The sequence below is a fragment of the Euwallacea fornicatus genome, chromosome 7 (genome assembly GCF_040115645.1).
Source record: "Euwallacea fornicatus isolate EFF26 chromosome 7, ASM4011564v1, whole genome shotgun sequence".
NCBI classification, from domain to species: domain Eukaryota; kingdom Metazoa; phylum Arthropoda; class Insecta; order Coleoptera; family Curculionidae; genus Euwallacea; species Euwallacea fornicatus.
In genome coordinates, this window is record NC_089547.1 from 3,049,594 (window position 1) to 3,067,096 (window position 17,503).

Sequence of the window (17,503 nt, forward strand, 5' to 3'; positions counted from 1 at the left end):
TTAATAACAGGACCCTATATATACATAATAAAAACTGGATTATGTTTTAACTGTATATTTGTCACTCAATCGCATGTAGATCGGACAGTTTCAATTAGACCGAGACAACGTATTTTACCATAATATACAAAGCGTACGTTTTTATGAGTAAATACAATAGATCCAGATAAGTTTATCCCCCAACTAAATGGCTACTGTGTAAAAAAATAAAAATATTATATAGATATTAGTTAACATCGTTTCGAGATTCACTAAAATCACAAGAATTTTATGGCAAGTGTACAAGGCAATTTGCTTGTTCGCATTCGAGAAAAGTTCTTTTACACACGTTTAATCAAATAAACAAACTCGCCCTGAACACTTATAGTTTTGAACCAATTGGCTATCTACTGGTACAATGCATTTAATGCAACTATCTACGGAAGGGGCTCTAAGAATTTTAACTTAAAATCTCTAGATTTAAGTAACAAAAGAACGTACCAATAACGGAACATTTGGACATGTATTAGCGTCTTAAAACACCACAGATATAGCGGAATGCAATAGATTTCTGAGTAATCTTAAAAATTTAGAATATTTGCACTTATTCCTAGTATTACACTAAAATGGACCAACAATGTTTTGGCTAGTGTCAGAACGAAATGTAACAATAAATTAAAGCCATATACTCAAGTCGTTTTGTGGATGATGACCATATGTTTCTATAATGATTTATGGAGGAAATGAATTAAATCGTTTATATCTATTCACAGGATATAACTATAGCAATCTGGTCTCTACATAGTAGATAGTGGTAGGTACCTATCATCACACACTTCAATGCAATAAAATACTTATTCAATTCTTCAACAAACCAATTAAGTCGTTTTGGGTCATCCTCAATGTGCTAGTTCCAAAAAATATCTTAGAGTTTACGTTAAGGAACATAATATTGTCCAATAATTATAAGCCTTATTAAGTCTATCTTACCTGCTAGGTCACAATTAAGTGCAAGTTACGACAAAATTTTACAATCACAAAATGCACTCTCGGTTCAGCTAGAAAATGCGATATGCTTATTTTCACAAATATCGTTCCGTTTCTGTTTCAATTTAACAGTTGCACCTTAATAGTAGTTTTAATAAAACAACAACTACGCAACATCAATAAGTATATAAACAGTAATGTCACTGAATAATAATTAAGTGTCCGTTAGGGATGATGAGGAATTGTTTTATTTCTGGTAGTTTTGTAATTTCGATTTGATAGATCCATCAGCGTTTTTCCTCCAAGATATTTTACAGCGAACGAAAACGAAAACAAAAATAAAATCTATTGTACTTTTCTTTGTGTTTAGATGTATCAAAGTACAGCTGGAAAAGGCTCAAATCTCTCCAGAAATTTCTTACATAGAATAGGAGTGTTGGTTAAAGAACCTGACAGTCCTTTTTGGAGTGAAATAAGCCATGAGAAGTATGTACAAATCGTATGGATTTAAAGGGCTTTGGTTCGGCTAAAGGCATGATAGTTTCGAAGTAATGTGTTGCTTCCTCAGTAAAAATGACTTCCTGCAGTTTTCACAGTAATAATTTCCGTTATAAAACATGGTTTTGACATGTCTGAAAACTTGTTATCCTGCGTCCATTTCATAAAATCCCTTCTAACAAATATAGATTTTGTTCCATAAAAAAATCACAGACGAAGCGTTTATTTCCTACTAACATTTAAAAAAATGGCACAATAATTCGTTAACCACCTTCTACTTATGCTTCCGCATTCAAATGCTATTTCAAGGAAATTTTTTCTGTTCTACTATAGAAGTCCAGCATTAAAAGATTAATGCGTTTAGAAACGCAATTTACGCCCCAACTCCCACTGGGGCAAAAGTTAAGATTCCGAATGCCTTTCGGGATGAATTACAAAGATTAACAATTTAAAAATCCTAATATCTTACAAGTTAAATTCATTCTATTGTTTTCCAGAGGATGACGCGCTGCTACCTCTGGATTGGTCAGCGCTTGCGCCTCCCGAACTTTCTCCCGAAGTGGGCAGTTGAGGGGAAGGGCTTTTCTGACCGCTCTGACTTCCGCTACTACCCAGGGCCAACAGTTGCATTTTTCGGATGACGGTTGTGGCGTGGTACGCTTGGCGCCATCTGCAAATTATTATTTATGTTTTAGTTACGCTACTTAGGTATGAGACATATATACTGGGCATTCGATTTGTCCTCCAAACCTAATAAAACTAAGATTGGTCGATTTCTAAATCTAATAAAAGTCTCGAGTATGGTACATCCTATATACACATTTATATTGATTATTCAATGCCAAATTGTAACTTTGTAAACAAATGTTTGTTTCGGAACTTATCTTAGCAAGCAAGAACTTAGACATATAAATGTGAATTTGTATCGAATTGGTTGAGCTCTTAATCGTCTTCCACTGCGACCTGAGGTTTATTGTAATTTGCTTTAAGTAGAAAACCAACATTGAATTAAAGGAAACTCACCTGGATTTGGCAAAATTTTTCTTAAGTTGCTCTGATACAGTTCCGTGGATGTTCTTGCTGGAAGCTTCATTTCCAGAAATCCACGGGTGTGCTAAAGCCTAAGGAAATCAAAATAACTCGTTTGAGAAATTTTGCTATTTTTTAGCTGTAAACTATTAATTATATTGAGGATAGTAAAATTACTTGCAATATTCCTCACCTGTTTACAAGTGTATCTCTTTTCGACATTAACGCATATTAAATTCCTAATAAAATCTTTAGCAGAATCGCTGATTTCGTCCCAGTAGGGTGAGTCAAATTCAAACTCCCCTTTCAAAATTTGAGCGAACAAATTTACATCACTCTCATCATAAAATGGGGGATATCCACAAAGTAGAATATATGATATTACTCCTATGCTCCACACATCAATTGCTTTCCCATAAGGTTTTTGTGCTAAAACTTCAGGCGCGACATAACCGGGAGTGCCACATGCTGTGGCCATTATTCCCCCGTCTTCCATTTTAGACAGGCCGAAATCGCTTATCATTATTTTGCTCTCCTTGTCCGGACTATAATACAGGAGGTTTTCAGGTTTTAGGTCCCTGTGCACTACGCCTTGTTGATGCATGTAGTCGACGGCTTCCAGTACCTGTCTGATTAAATGCGCGGCATCTTTTTCGGTGTAAGAGCCTAGAAAATAGAGTCATAGGTAAATTTCGTGAAAAATAATAATCAACTCAATTTAAGTACATCATGATGACACAATTCACATTTCTATAGAATATTATGTTTAATTGAATCTATATTTAAATTTAGCGTTTTTGGCAGTCTGAGAATTCTGGCTATTGCATATTTGGTTCAACGAGTCATCGATAGGCGACGGTCAATTTTGCTTTTAAACAACGACATTACTCAATATTTATGTAAATACAATGCAGTGGTTCAGTAGTAAAATATAACATCACTAGGCAAAATAATACAATTTGTGGATATGCATATTCTGTTAACTCTAACTATTCAACCAAGACATGCATTATTAGCGCTCAATTATCACATAATAGTTCTTACTTACCTTTCTCTACAATTCTATCAAACAATTCACCTCCAGTCACTAACTCCATTATAAGATATACCTTGTTTTTATCTTCATAAGTTTCCAAGAGTTGAACAATATTGGGATGTTTTAACTTCCTCAATATCATTATTTCATTTTCCAGTGAGTCTTCTTTTCCTTTGAGCGCCTTCTTGTCGATTATTTTTACGGCAAACATTTTATCTGGATTCTCTTTATTTTCAGCCAATCGAACTTCTGAAAAAGCACCAGTGCCGAGTTGCTCTTTAAGCAAGTACTTTTCGTCGAGCATATTTCGATCCCCAAAATCTTTGCTTCCATTCTTACTTTTGGATTTCTTGTCTTTGCCAAAAAGTGGCATTGTATCTACGCTTTTACTACTACAGCGATAAATACGAATTAATTTTAGTTAAGCGCAGTCTTGTTTGTGTTGTTAGGCATTAAATTGGGGATTTATTATCAGAAAGGGATTATCTCACTCCTAATTTCCTGTACAAAGATATAATGCTAACGGCACTGCTCCATCGCCTGAATTAATTTAGATATTTGTGTATCAAGCAAAAATATGTTCTTTGTTTAATACAACACAGTTTGATCTTTGCAAGCACTAATGCTCTGATAGCAATTATTACTTTTATCACCAGCGTTACACTTCAAGGCAATTTCAAGTTCCTGAAAATCTACTAATCTTCTAACGTCGTTGTCTTTGCGTAAACGAGTATTGGGGAGTTTACGAATTCGTTCTACTTGAGATTCGGACAATTGTAATTCGTCACAACACACTTTAAGTAGGACGTCGTAAGTTAGTTTCCAACGAGGGATTTCAATTTCTATGAAGTCAGGGTCAGAGGAACCTTGAACTTTCACTTTTAGGACGAGTTCTGAAAGAAAATCAAAAAGTAACCTTTAAGTAATATTTTATAGAATATGCTATAAGCAGGTATACTTGAACTGAAAATATGTATAAATCCTAAAATGGATTATGATGTTAATTTCTAAAGTACCACACCAATAGGCAAAACATAGCAAGTTTGATTAACACATAGTTAACACTGCCATAAACAGGGTAAATAAGTAGTTCTTGCATCATTGCAAATTTAATTAGCATTGGGAGGATATGTTTTCAATGTTCGTAAGTGGCAAATGCCAAAACACCTAAAGAATCAATTTCATTCAAAATATTTCCCAGACCATTAAATAATCTCAAGTACACATTGAAATATCAGAGGCATGTCTTGGATAAATTTCTCTTCTAGCAGTTAGTCAGCCAGATATTTGATGGTAAACAACAAATGGCTTAATCAACTTCCATTTATGGTTCCAACATCTATTGTGGTTTTTTTAAAATCATCAGCTGTTATTAATCTTTTTTGACTAATTTCTTTATCACCTGGCATAAGCAGTTTTGGCATGGGACTGTGGTAGTCACATGTATGTTATTCAATCATTTTAGGTGTAATAAATGGTTTTTTGAGGACTGGATTGGCCTTTTTAATGTGTAAAAACTTGCAGTTTTAAGGATTTAAATGTTAAAGGGTACAAGCAATACACCTTTGATGATTTCACATTAATTTGTAATTTAACATAAAAATATAGCTATGGCTGTGTATGCATTTGCAAGTTAATGAAACATCATTACATTGCCTTAGTGCAGGCAGGGAAAATCCATCCAATAATCTTACCATCGTTTTGTGCTGCAGGTAATGAAGTTTTGGGCATACTAAGGAGATCAGGTTGTTTGATTCCGGCAGGTCCTACATCAACCTGAGGATTCAATGGTGCATTTCGAATGTAATTGGGCACAAATTCATAATCATCTCCCTGATGTTCCTTGTTGTCTTTAGTGACAACAGCTCCAAGGAGCTCATTGATGGCCAAATAAATGCAGATATCACTAGGAATTTCACCTTTAAAATTTCTCACATTTTTATCTGCCCCATGATTAAGCAAGAGTCGGGCGACCTTTTCATTGCCTCTTTTACATGCCCAGTGTAAAGCAGTCCTTTAAAGATTCATCCTGGTTTAGTTTGTAAGGTTAGGGATCAGTGGGGCAATATTTACCATCCGTTTACTGGATTTTGTGAATTGAGGTTCACGTTTTGAGAGAGCAGGACTTGAACAGCTTCAATATCGCCCACGCAAGATGCTTCGCGGAGCTTCTCTTCTAGGATATTTGTTGCCATTCTATTAACGCAAACCAAAACATGGTGATGAATTAAAGACCATTGGAAAGTGGAGAAGGTTGATCTAAGTTAACTGGAAGCTGGTGTTTGGAAATCACCGAAATGAATGGGAAATGTGAAAATCAAAATAGTGAAAACTGTCGCTTTTGACTTTTCTTGACTAATAAGTTAGGAGACTGGCAGATTCAGACTGATGTTGAGAAATTACACACTCGGTGCGAGCACTGCCAATGTAGAGACTCGTCCCTGGAGCTGATTTCAATCTTGTGAGAGTGCGCTTTGGGTAAACTAGTTTCCTTTAACCTTTAGACCTTCTCCATTAAACCTTGCTTTTTATGAAACTTGGCCTAATGTGTTATAAGTCACAAAATGTCACAGTAAACGTCATTAACATCATTTTCTAATATTCTTAGGTTAGTTTCAATGGTTATTTTTCTAATTTTTAATTATTTCTTGCAATTTCAGAAAATGGACGGATTTTAAGTTCCCACCGTAATATTTAAAAAAACAAAATGTATTATACTTTGCATATTATACGTGTATAAAATTATGTATAATACACCTGTGTACTTTCCATTCCTGGTACAAGCATCATTCAGTCCTTTTTTAAATTCTTGGTTACCCCCATGTCTCTTGTGACAGAAAACTTAATATTGGTTGTTTAACATTGTAGAAGAAGGTAACTATACTTAGAGAAGAGATGCTTAATCAGCATATTCTTTGTAATACCTTTGTTACTTTATGCTAAGTAATAGTTAGCATAAAGGTTATCTCACCATTATTCATTTTTATTATACAATCTGAGAAGAAAGGAAAAACACATAAAATTTACTGTAATAAGTGGACTGATACCGGTCCTTCCCTGCAATTTAAGGTATATTGTGGCTTTTCACAATGAAAATAGGTGGATTTAAATATCTATTTTATGCATTGGGTAAACTTCTGGTCATCATACTTAAACTCTCCTTGTTGATATATCATTCTCCAAAGCTTCTTAGACTTTGATGCGCCTCTGAACATAATACAAGAAAAGTGCATAAAAAGTGTAAGATTCACTTCAAAAGTTCACATTATAAATATAAGTTGGGAAATGCTTCAATACAGTGGCCCAAAATCTCTCTAAAGTTTGAATTATTTTGGGAACATTCATTGGGATGAGACTTCTTCCACTAACTATTCTTTAGATAGCTCATCTTATGTTTCAAGAAAATTGCTTCACAAATTCCATGCTTTCAATATTATATTTTTAATTAAAGTAAGTACTTACTGCATGGTAATACTTACCACCAATTTTGTTTTACAGGTTGAAATGTCGCGATCGGGTGGAATGATTTGTGCTGTTGCAATATGCACAAGCAGGTCTAAAATAATCAAAGAAAAAGGTGGAAATATTAGGTTCTTTACATTTCCAAAGCAGCCAGAAATTTGTGAAGAGTGGGTTCGAAAGTGCTATAGAACAGATAAATTTTCATCTCAAAATGCCCGCATATGCAGTCTGCATTTTCAAGCAGAAGATTTCGAAGATGAGCTGAGAGCTACTTTAATGGGTTATGCTCCAAAAAGACTGAAAAAAGATGGTGGGTTTTTGTCTAACAAATCTCCTCTTTCAATGTGCTGCTTCTAGTGGAAAAATTATTCAAATTATAGAGATTAAAACTGTGCGTCATAAGTTGGTTTCTCCACTTATTTAATAAATTTTACTATAGTAAGCAAACAATACACAAATTTTTGGTAAAAATTCCACTTTTTTCCACTAATAACAGAATTTTGATTTTTTTAAAAGTTTTATCAGTTTTCCTAGAGATGAGTTCAGATACTTGGTTTATGGTTAAGTACCTATGTATTGGATTTATTCATAGATTTTCCATTCTATGTTACATTTAAACAAAGTAAGAAAAGATATGCATGTGCTTCTAAATGACCAACACTTTTTACATGTTCACATTTTAATAATGATCAATTTATAATTTTCATTTAAAATTTTTAATTAAAATTTTTTCATGATATATAATATTCATTCTGATTACCTACATTGAATTTATAGCAATTCCTTCCTTGTTTCTTCTCCCTGATAATGACACACTGTACACAGTACAAGCAAATAGTCCTGGGAACACATTAACAAAAACAGAAGAATCATTTTCATCCGATTTAGATGATGGTATGTTTAATGTTGGTGATATATACACTCGTTTTTCATTGATTTTCTTTTGTATATTTGCAGACATATAAACAGTATAAGCTGAAGCAATGTTTTTTGCCTTCAAAGATTGCTTTTCTAATCACAAGAAAAGGTAGTTGGGTCTCACATTGTCAGAGTCATGAGGTGGATAATTTATAGGCACCAACAAGGTGGTTTCCATGGGTGTGGAGAAATTGGCTCGTTCTTAGCTTAGATTTCTGTGTTACTATGAACACTATCTTGTTGGAAAATTGGTCCTTAGTTACTTTGAATATATGTAGCATAATTTGGATTCAGTTTCATAAGAATTTAACTTCAACTTTGACTTACATTGTTCGACTTAGAAAATAAATGATTAAATTCTACAAAAGACTTATTTATATGAGATACCTATACCTAACTGAGGTAACAACTTACATTTCTGATGATCCTTGACATGGCATACCTAAGAATATATTCTCTTGTTGGAAATGGATTGTGACTTGCGATCACTTGAAATCAAATAGAATTATTCCGTGCTATTTTATCTTTGTTCAGCTTACTTAAAAAATAAAAAGCGGCATCTTCGAAAAAATTGAGTAAATATATTCCAATTTTTCATTTTTTGCATTACGGTAAGCCATTAAAAATTTTATAAAGGTAGTTATGGCTTATCTACCTGATGTACAAAAAGGGGAATTGAGTGGACAAAAATGGAGATTTTATAGCCTACTGCTTTGCAAATAAAAAATAAATGCGTGGGATATAATTATTTTTATTTGAAGAAATTATCAGTACGGACGCTAGAACCAATGATATTGGTGTAAGAAGATAAACCTTTCTTGGTAATAAAAACATTTATCTGGAATTATCCTGTTTAATATGCGCACATAAAATACTTCACTACATTTTGATATATAAATTTCCGATTTAAGCATTTTTATCCTCCTTTAAATGCACCGTTTCCACTTTATCGCTCTCATATTCTGTAATCTTGTTCAACAATCTGTTGTTTTCAGCAACTAGAGCTTCGATTGCTTTCGAATTTTTCTATAAGAAATCCTGAAAATCTTTTGAAATATACCTGCAATTATTCTTACATTTATAGTTTTCCTGTATTTATTATAAATATCTTCAGTAGTAGAAGCTGCCAAATTCAGTTTGTTCTGGGGTTCTTTGGAGATCATATACGGTATTTCAATTATAGGATTCCGCTTTTCATTCTGGTTAATATTGCTTTGAAGGTTCTTGCTCAACTGATTAGTTCCGACCAATAATGTTGCATTTTCTTCTACAAGACGCACTTTATCGAAGCTCGGCTTATTAGTGTTTTTATTTGCCTGGAATAATGAAAATGAGTCAGTATTTAATTAAGTTTTGGCTCTGATTAATCTCCCAAAAATTTCATTTCTATTATTCTCCGAAGTACTCTTTAAGATTAGTCCAAATTACTGATGAAATCGGTATTGTTCATTGTCCGATTCAATATTCAAAGTTTGTATGAAGTTTGAAGTTCTTACATGCCTGAGCATTTAAGGCTGCGACGGTCCTTTCGAGAAAATCCCTTTGTCGCAGAAATTCATTTTTCGTCTCTGTGCTCTCTGTTAGCATAACTTCAAAATCTTTACCAGCGTCGTATTTGTGGTACATTTTCTGAAAAAAGTCACCTCAGCAGCTTTCCCAAAAGCTTAAACTTCAAACTCACTTTTACTAATTTTTGCAAGACGGGTACGTTTTGGATAAACTCGCTGGCGTAATGAATATCCATTCGTATCTCTTGTAAAGCCTTCTTCATAATTCGGTTCTTTTCCATCTCTTTACGGACCTCACTAATTGAGGCACCGAGTTTTTCTCGTCCTTCCGCCACCTGACTGTTCAAGTTCAAGACGATTTTTTGCAAATTTTTCAATTCCTGAGCCATTTCTTTAATCTTCATGACTTGTTCCTGAATGGTTCTTTCTCTAGGTTCAATTTGAGACTTAAGTTCTTTTATCTGCAATTATCATTTCATGATAGAATATTTTGATTTTTCAGTAAATTATCAATATTTCAAAATTAGCAGAAAAGTAAAAGCACCATTCATTGATAATTTCATTACATCAGTGTGTATTTCTTTAACGTGCGCAGTAAAATCACGGTGAAATAGTTCATAATAAATATTGCAATATCTAATTTGATCAGAATCTCGGCAATACTGTGAATCATCCTTGAGGGGTTGAAATACCAAGACACTAGCAAAGATCATTCATAGTATTAGTTAGGTCAAGGTCAAAGCAAATATCCTAACAGTAGCGATGTTGCCAGTAATATTTACAAAAAACTTCTAATATTTTACTTTACCTTGAAATCTAATAAGCATTTAAACTTCTCTAACTCCTCATTTTTGCTTGTCAATTGGAAGATCCTTTTCTCTTTATCTTCAATTGTAGAATCTCTTTCTACTATGTCCTTTTTGAAACCATTGATTTGCTTTTCCATGCCATTTATTACAGATTTAAGCTTAAGATGCTCATTCTGGAGGACAAAAACGTGATGCTTAAAGTCATCTGATTCTTTCTGAGTGGCTAAAATGAATTTTTAGATTTTACAAACATCTATGCAGTCATACCTAACAGGTTCTTCTTTAGTACTGCTGCTTCTCCTCTTAATCGAACATTAAGGTCTTGTTCTTCCCTGATGTTCTTTTCGTGTGAGGTTTTTAGCTGGTAAATTTCCCTGTCACAATCATCTTCTATTTGCTGTTTTATGAATTCATGTTCTTTAATTAGTTTCATCATTTTTTCCTTTAGCTAATTATCGTAGATATTAGTAATTCCGAATAGGCACAATTAGATGTTGTTACCTCATCTATGAGTCCATCCTTCTCTTTAGTCAAAGCTAGATAGTTGTTTGTGATGGTTTCTTCAGAGTCACTCTTTGCCTTTTTCAGAGCCTCATATTGTTCTTGCTGGCCTTTTAGCATTTGGTGCATTTGTTCTTCAAGTCTAGAAAAAGCCATTTAAACACCAAAAATTGTACTTAAATAAATCAATTCATACATCATGTATTTTTTATATTCAACAATTAGCTTCTCATTGTAGCTCTCCTCTAGTTTTTCTACAAATACCTCATGGTCAACTTTCATTTTCGCTGCCTGATTGGTGATGTTGTTGATTTCTTGGATATGAGTTATTATCATTTGCTAAAGCACAATACAATTATTATTACATAATAAATATTACAATTCATTCACTTCGTTTTTGATTTTTATCGCTTCAACGGCGTGACAATACTCCGACTGAATATCTTTCGTCTTTAGCGAATGAATCGCATCATTATGCCGCATTTGGTAGGTATGTTCAGTCTCTAGTTCCTTTAATCTCAATTGCAGGTTTTTAATTCTATCCATTTTGTCTTCTAATATCTCTCTGGAGATTAAAATTTCGTTGCAGGATGATAGTTCCTTATCCAGTTTGATCGCCTTCTCCTCACTATTGCCCACTTTCCAAAAACAAACACTACCGTCTATAGCACCAGTAATGAGATAGCGATCGTCGTAAGATAAATATATCTGCATATTAATTATTTTATAGAAAAAAAAATTCGTGAGTTTCTACATACTTCAACTATGATTCTTTTGTGCATAGTAAATTCGATAAATTCGGCCTTCTCCAGTAAGGGCATTTTGACGCTATAGACACTTCCTTGATTTCCTGCTACAAACAGCATGGTATCCAGTTGAGATAGTACTATCGCGTCAAGGCCTGCGGTGGGGGGAACCAACACCACATCTCTGTAACATTAGTACATTATTATGGGTTAAATTCTATAGGTATCTTATGTTTCGAGCATGTGTCGGCTTACCTTTGTACATTTGAACTGATTAATTCTCTAATATGACCATCATTCCCAACAGCATATGTCTCTTTTCCAGATTTTGTAATCGAAGCTGCAGTAAAGGGATTCGTTTTGATTATAGTCTCCGAAATCCTTGTGGCTTCACATACATCCCATACATAAACCGCGCCTTCTGACCCACAAGTTGTCATCAAACGGTCGTCTTTGTTCCACGACATGCATCGAACCTTAACAGATTTTTTTAAACTATAAATTGACACAAAATTTAAATGTACCTGTCCAAGATGGCCTTTTAAAATGTACATCAGAACAAAACTAATACTAGAATAAACAAATATATCACTGCAGTTGGTGCTTGCGAAAACGTGGCCCATTGTACTGAAAGAGCAGAGTTTGCAACTTCTAATATTGAACTCTTTAGTGGTGACGATGTCGTCAATCAGGATGGTCATGTAGCGGAGCTTATCAGAGAATCCTATGACACAATAGAGTCCAGTAGGGTGCAGGGCTACGGAATGGATGTCGTCTTGGAAATTTTGGATTAACTCTATTTCATTGGTTTCGTAGTTCCAGATTTTGAGCGAGCGGTCGTTTGTACCTAAAAATTGGAAAATAATGTGTATATTAATGCAAATGTAAAGCCTAAAATGCTTCAAACACAGGGAATATGGGTGACTCAACGCTGTCTTCTATATTCTCGAAGACTGTGTAGCTGATCGGCTGTTGTGGGAACACGAAACTCCGCTCATTGATAAAAGTTACATATTTCGATGCACACAAAACAGCAACTTAGGTTGCTTCCAATTGTCTTCGATTTAGGTGTTGCATTTCCAGTAAATTCATGTTTTTATCTCCTTTTTACATTGAAAATAGTGGTTTAACCGCATCAAGGCATTACTTACAGAGAGATTACTGAATACCTACGTAATTTACTACTTATTTTCATTTTTTTACGGACCTGAGGTGACACAAATTGGCTTCCATCTACAAATCGACATACTGCCAATTGGCCCAAGATGTAACGGATATCCATATTCTTCCATAACAAATTCATTTGGCGAAGATCCTTCTAGTTGCAGCCACAATTTTACTTGGTAGATCTGGGTTTCGTTGCATGTGGCAATCAAATGATCCTACAATAAAACCTGAAAGAATAAACACGAATCATTCTCGAATATGCTCTCTACCTGCGCTGAATTGACTTTAATGCAATTAACAGTAGTCTTGATTTGTTTGGGGCCATTATTGTATTCTCTATAAAGAGCTTGATCCGGAATGCGAAATACGGTTCTTTTGCGGAACACATGTTCAGTTTCTCGCTCGTATAGATGAATTTTCCCTAAAGATTAAGGTGGGCGTTAGCTTAAATTTTAGGAGTAAAAAACTCTTTTACAGCTTTCTTGTAATCTGGTCTGGTACAGCTATAATGTATTACGACTCTAGTTTTAAACCAATAAAATTGTCATTTCTACTGAGTGCCTCAGACACTTACAACCATCTTATCCTATTAAAATCAGTGGCGAGAACGTTTTTTAAATGCCGAAAAAGTATAAAAATTTGAAGGTTTGGTTGAAAATCTGGCTTACTACGCCTCTGGATTTAAACGAATCAAATGGCTGGTTCTGTTGGAATACCGTTCATGAACCCAAAGGCAAATCCTCTAGGGAAGTTGATGATTGATCTTATCTCGTAATTTTCATTTTCGTCTTCCATAAAGTTCATGTTGTTTGAGGAGGAGTATTTCGTGCTTGCCTGAGAGCTTTGTTGCAGCCTGCGCGTAAAAATTCTAATTGGTTATTATATCTCTGGTTTAATGTGCTGTATACACCAATTCATCACTTACTTTTTTGCCCCCTTTTTACTCCTTTTGTTCGCAACAAATTAAGCAGATTAATTTTCTTTAAATATATAATTTGATGAAATAAAGCTTACTCGTCTTTCAGCTTCACATTGATTATCGGCAGATCCATTGCATGAAAAGTTGCCCGCACCTCTCCAGTTTCCAGAATCAGAATCTTGCCCTTGCTGCTACCAACCATAAGTCTATCGTGGGACAACCAGCAGCAACTTGTGTAGACTGTAGAATCGAACTTGTTGTACCCGAACTGTCTCCAGGTATACTCGGTGCACCCCAGACATCTCAGAACCGAATTTCCAATCACTACTAGCTGGTTGGCGTCATTGGGATTACAAGCAACCTGTGCAGAGGGAAAACTTTCTGCGTTTTCCACAAAATTGACAGGATAATTATCTATCAACATCACAAGATCGCGCAAGATAGCGGTTCATCCGATGATTCTTTCAGTGTCAACCAAGTCAACTCAAGAGTAGGGCAATTAATAAGATTTTCAATGTTTTCGAATTCTGAAGAGTATTTGGAGACTGTAAAGAAAATGTGATGTACAGGTACATACCTGAACCACTGTTCCGGTGTTATTGGCATTATTGGCCCTGGCAGAACTTTCCAAACGTCCTTGATCACATCTGAAGCAATACAAACTCCAATCCGGTTCTCCAGTAACGGCAATAACGTGCTTAGAATTGAAAGTAAAATCCACAGCCACATAGCGTGTGGCAATAGTATCTTTATCTGTGGGCAATACTAGAGCCTTCTTTTTCTTATACGTCTTCGCACACCAAAGAGTTACTACGGGGCATTTCTCCGTGGCTTCCACAATCGCAATAAGCTTTCTAAAATGCAAAAACACTCGTAAACATTCAAAAACATTGCAACACCACTTACTTATTAGGACTTACGGCAATATGCGTCAAGTTCTTGCCCTTCTCATTCAATTTGATATATTTTTGCTTTTTCACGTTAAAATTGTGGATTGCCACCACTGATCCAACTGGATAAACAACTTCATCGTCCGAAAGAAAATCTATGTTGCCCTTGATGCTTGTTTCCAATCCTGCGATGAGTTGAGGTTCGAGGATTGGAAGGGTGGTGGTAAGCGATTCGAAAGCCATTTTTTTACACTACATCAGGGATCACTAGAAACTGCTTTCTTTCATATAAAAGAGGGCTCAATGAATATAGTTAATTTCCTGTGAATGCAGCGGAATCGATCAAACATTTAGATTTAGACTTGGTAGGAGTGGGTAGTTGAGATTGACTGCAGGAATAATACCGAAGGATTAGGTTGTCCGTTAACAAGGAAAAGGCAATTATTTGCGACAAACTTGCCAAAGGGCTACCTTGTTATTATTTTCAAATTCTATTGACATCCCAGGTTGAATATGAGGTAAATCTGGAAAAATTTCTTATGTTTGGAAACAATCTGCACATATATATTATAGGGGTGTTAATTTCATTTCCTTCCCCTCTGAATTTTTATCTTACAAAAGCAGTGGTGTACATCGATAGATTCACTTATGTAGAGCGCATTAAGTAGATACCTATTTAAATTTTTTGTTTTGAAAGAAAGCAATTAGATGTTACCGGAACACCCCCTGACAGAGCCGAAATGGTAACATATACTAATATCACTCTGTCGATGTTACCATCGTTATCTAATATTTTTTCAGCCCAATATTGTTAACTAGCTCGTCGACGAAAACGAAAGTCTCCGCCTCTGACCCACCCAGGCTTTCCTCAAATAATCACTTCTGAAAGGGACTTAACACACGTTACAAAAGAACGCATAAAAGAGGGTGTGTATTGGGAACACTAATAGACCTGCCCTCAAACATCATACAACCCTAGATACAGTCACCTAGAGAGGGACGCTCACTTGGGGATTTATTTTATTTTTGGGGACGAAAGGAAAACAAAAGGAAATTGGGTTTTGCTACTAAACTGGAAGAAAGATATTGTCAGTCGAGATAAGTCGTTTGGATAGTTCTGTGTTCGCAGGAACATGTCTCTAACGTCAAGGAAAATGTAGTTGTTCATCATTTAAAATTTTGAAAATTTGCAAGTGCTCTGAGGAACGAACTCCGCCACTGATTTGCATGGATATTGAACAATAATAAATTTTAAAAAAATCAGTGTTGAATGTTAAAACAAAAATTAAATTTTATTGGAGAAATATTGTGAAATAATGAAAAAAGGATGGTACAATTAGTAAAAATTATTGGGCGTAAAAGCCTAACGATACGTTAGTGACTTACCTTACATTAAGCACTGTAAGAGTACTCAGTAATTTGAAAAACTTGTTTTTTCATCCAGTGAAACTGGGGCGTACAGAATATAATTTTCAAGTAAGGACCAGCAACAATAAAAAAAGAAATGGAATACCATATAAATTTTACAAATTGCTACACCAATGATCTAGCATATACTGAGTGTCACAAATATTTTTTGTATAATTTAAGAAATTGTACAAAACAAATCTATGGTCATAGCAACAGCAGAAAAAAAATTCCTATTGTGAATTGATAAGCACTGCAGATTAAGTGTTGGGGAAGGGGCTTACAGAACTTGAATTTAATGGGCGCCGATGCCCACTTACTCTTAGATCCGCCGCTGTTTACATCTTTCGTGCTGAAGCAGCGATCAACGACAATCCACAATCTACTCGGCTTCCCCAAAGACCGAAAGGAAATAAAAAAATCCCACTAGTGAAATGTTATTTCAGTTCCCGAAACTTTTCTTAAGTCAATATTGACCTAAAATCTATTAATGCACCCCACTTGTCAGACCCAGACGTTCATTGCAGGATTTTATTTGCTTAAGGATTTCTTAACATTTGAGGATAGAATGCTTCCTATAAGTGAAGATCTAAAAGTACTTGACCCATAAATGAGGCTTAATTTACATGGAAATAGAGCCTCTCGCGCATATAAAGAATATCACAGGCCTTTGTAACTCATTTAATTGCAATACTTTGATATAAATGGGTTAGGTCGATGGTGTAAGGCCAATGGCATGGATAATCTCGGTTTGGTTGTGCTGAATTTGCCACAATATTCCGTTATTCGCAAGCAGCATTCTTACGCCGCCATAAAAAATATAGAGGTTTTAATTTTAATTTATAAATTTATTATTTAAAAGAAAATAATTTTTAATTTTCTTAATCCCTCCTCTATTTAGATTAATGATTAACACATTAAAGTCACACTGCAACTAGGCAGACCCCCCCCCCTCAGTCATCCACCACCTGAAACTTTTCAAGTTATCTGCATGATGTAAAACACAACCAGATTTGATTGCATCAGTTAATACGTGGATAATATCACATATTTATGATGTGTATGAAACACATTGTGTTTCCCAATCGCATATGGATAGGATGGATAGTACCTACGTGATTTCTGTAGCGTATTTAAGCCCACTTGACAGTAGAATATAGGACAGTGTGGATTATAGTGATAGAAAATGCATTAAGAATGTATTATCCTAAGAGATACATGTATTGGGCACGAGCAAATGTCAAACATAAGGCCATTGTAATGCTAATGACCGACCACTCGACAAAAATAGATTTCTTTGGTGCCTTGCCTTTTTCAATTCACTTTCCTGTGTCCAAGCACAATCAAACACCCAAACCTAAAGCAATCAAGCAACAAAAGTAAAATCACCAGAGGTAATGATGTCGAAATCTTCATAATGTCTGGAACATAATCGGATTTAGTATTTTGTGTGAATCATTTATTACATCTCCTTTGAGCATCAAGAAACAGGTAAAACGCATCAAAGAGGCCCATCTTCGTACCATTTTCGTCATTTGTGAAAAAAGGCTGAGAAATTGCAAATTATGGTTACAAAGAGAAGATTGCCTTCCATTCTTTAGAACGTAAAATGGACAGTTGCTATAAATAACTGAAATGACCCCTTGC

The 17,503-nt window shown here is 34.9% G+C and overlaps 3 protein-coding genes across 3 annotated transcripts; all 3 read right to left on the minus strand.

Annotated features, from left to right (window-relative positions):
• Positions 1-39: 39 nt before the first annotated feature.
• LOC136340366 (calcium/calmodulin-dependent protein kinase type 1-like) lies at positions 40-3,906 on the minus strand. The gene is made up of 4 exons (XM_066284411.1): positions 3,542-3,906; positions 2,687-3,159; positions 2,488-2,585; positions 40-2,134 (listed from the first exon to the last, which is right to left on the minus strand). The coding sequence occupies exons 1-4, from the start codon at positions 3,900-3,902 to the stop codon at positions 1,948-1,950; spliced, it is 1,119 nt and encodes a 372-aa protein (XP_066140508.1). The 5' UTR covers positions 3,903-3,906; the 3' UTR covers positions 40-1,947.
• Positions 3,907-4,113: 207 nt separating this feature from the next.
• Positions 4,114-5,938, minus strand: LOC136340376 (ankyrin repeat domain-containing protein 40-like). Its single transcript, XM_066284425.1, has 3 exons — positions 5,603-5,938; positions 5,224-5,543; positions 4,114-4,422 (listed from the first exon to the last, which is right to left on the minus strand). The coding sequence occupies exons 1-3, from the start codon at positions 5,722-5,724 to the stop codon at positions 4,118-4,120; spliced, it is 747 nt and encodes a 248-aa protein (XP_066140522.1). The 5' UTR covers positions 5,725-5,938; the 3' UTR covers positions 4,114-4,117.
• A 2,094-nt stretch (positions 5,939-8,032) lies between these two features.
• tous (testes of unusual size) lies at positions 8,033-15,422 on the minus strand. The gene is made up of 19 exons (XM_066284391.1): positions 14,466-15,422; positions 14,137-14,413; positions 13,655-13,920; positions 13,357-13,493; positions 12,910-13,061; positions 12,681-12,855; positions 11,998-12,320; positions 11,729-11,949; positions 11,486-11,657; positions 11,118-11,435; positions 10,924-11,066; positions 10,728-10,869; positions 10,494-10,674; positions 10,226-10,449; positions 9,591-9,878; positions 9,410-9,538; positions 8,986-9,225; positions 8,324-8,935; positions 8,033-8,268 (listed from the first exon to the last, which is right to left on the minus strand). Exons 1-18 carry the CDS (start codon positions 14,690-14,692, stop codon positions 8,816-8,818), a joined length of 3,735 nt encoding a protein of 1,244 aa, XP_066140488.1. The 5' UTR covers positions 14,693-15,422; the 3' UTR covers positions 8,033-8,268; positions 8,324-8,815.
• Between the last annotated feature and the right edge of the window lie 2,081 nt (positions 15,423-17,503).

Coding starts and splice junctions, on each gene's coding strand:
- LOC136340366 (XM_066284411.1), bottom strand. CDS start 3,902: ATGCCACTTTTTGGCAAAGACAAGAAATCCAAAAGTAAGAATGGAAGC. Junction 2,586..2,686: donor AGAGATACACTTGTAAACAG/GTGAGGAATATT, acceptor TGATTTCCTTAG/GCTTTAGCACACCCGTGGAT. Junction 2,135..2,487: donor AAAAATTTTGCCAAATCCAG/GTGAGTTTCCTT, acceptor AATAATTTGCAG/ATGGCGCCAAGCGTACCACG.
- LOC136340376 (XM_066284425.1), bottom strand. CDS start 5,724: ATGGCAACAAATATCCTAGAAGAGAAGCTCCGCGAAGCATCTTGCGTG. Junction 5,544..5,602: donor CAAAATCCAGTAAACGGATG/GTAAATATTGCC, acceptor GAATCTTTAAAG/GACTGCTTTACACTGGGCAT. Junction 4,423..5,223: donor ACCTGCAGCACAAAACGATG/GTAAGATTATTG, acceptor ATTTTCTTTCAG/AACTCGTCCTAAAAGTGAAA.
- tous (XM_066284391.1), bottom strand. CDS start 14,692: ATGGCTTTCGAATCGCTTACCACCACCCTTCCAATCCTCGAACCTCAA. Junction 12,856..12,909: donor TTAAAGTCAATTCAGCGCAG/GTAGAGAGCATA, acceptor GTTTTATTGTAG/GATCATTTGATTGCCACATG. Junction 11,950..11,997: donor TAAAAGGCCATCTTGGACAG/GTACATTTAAAT, acceptor AAATCTGTTAAG/GTTCGATGCATGTCGTGGAA.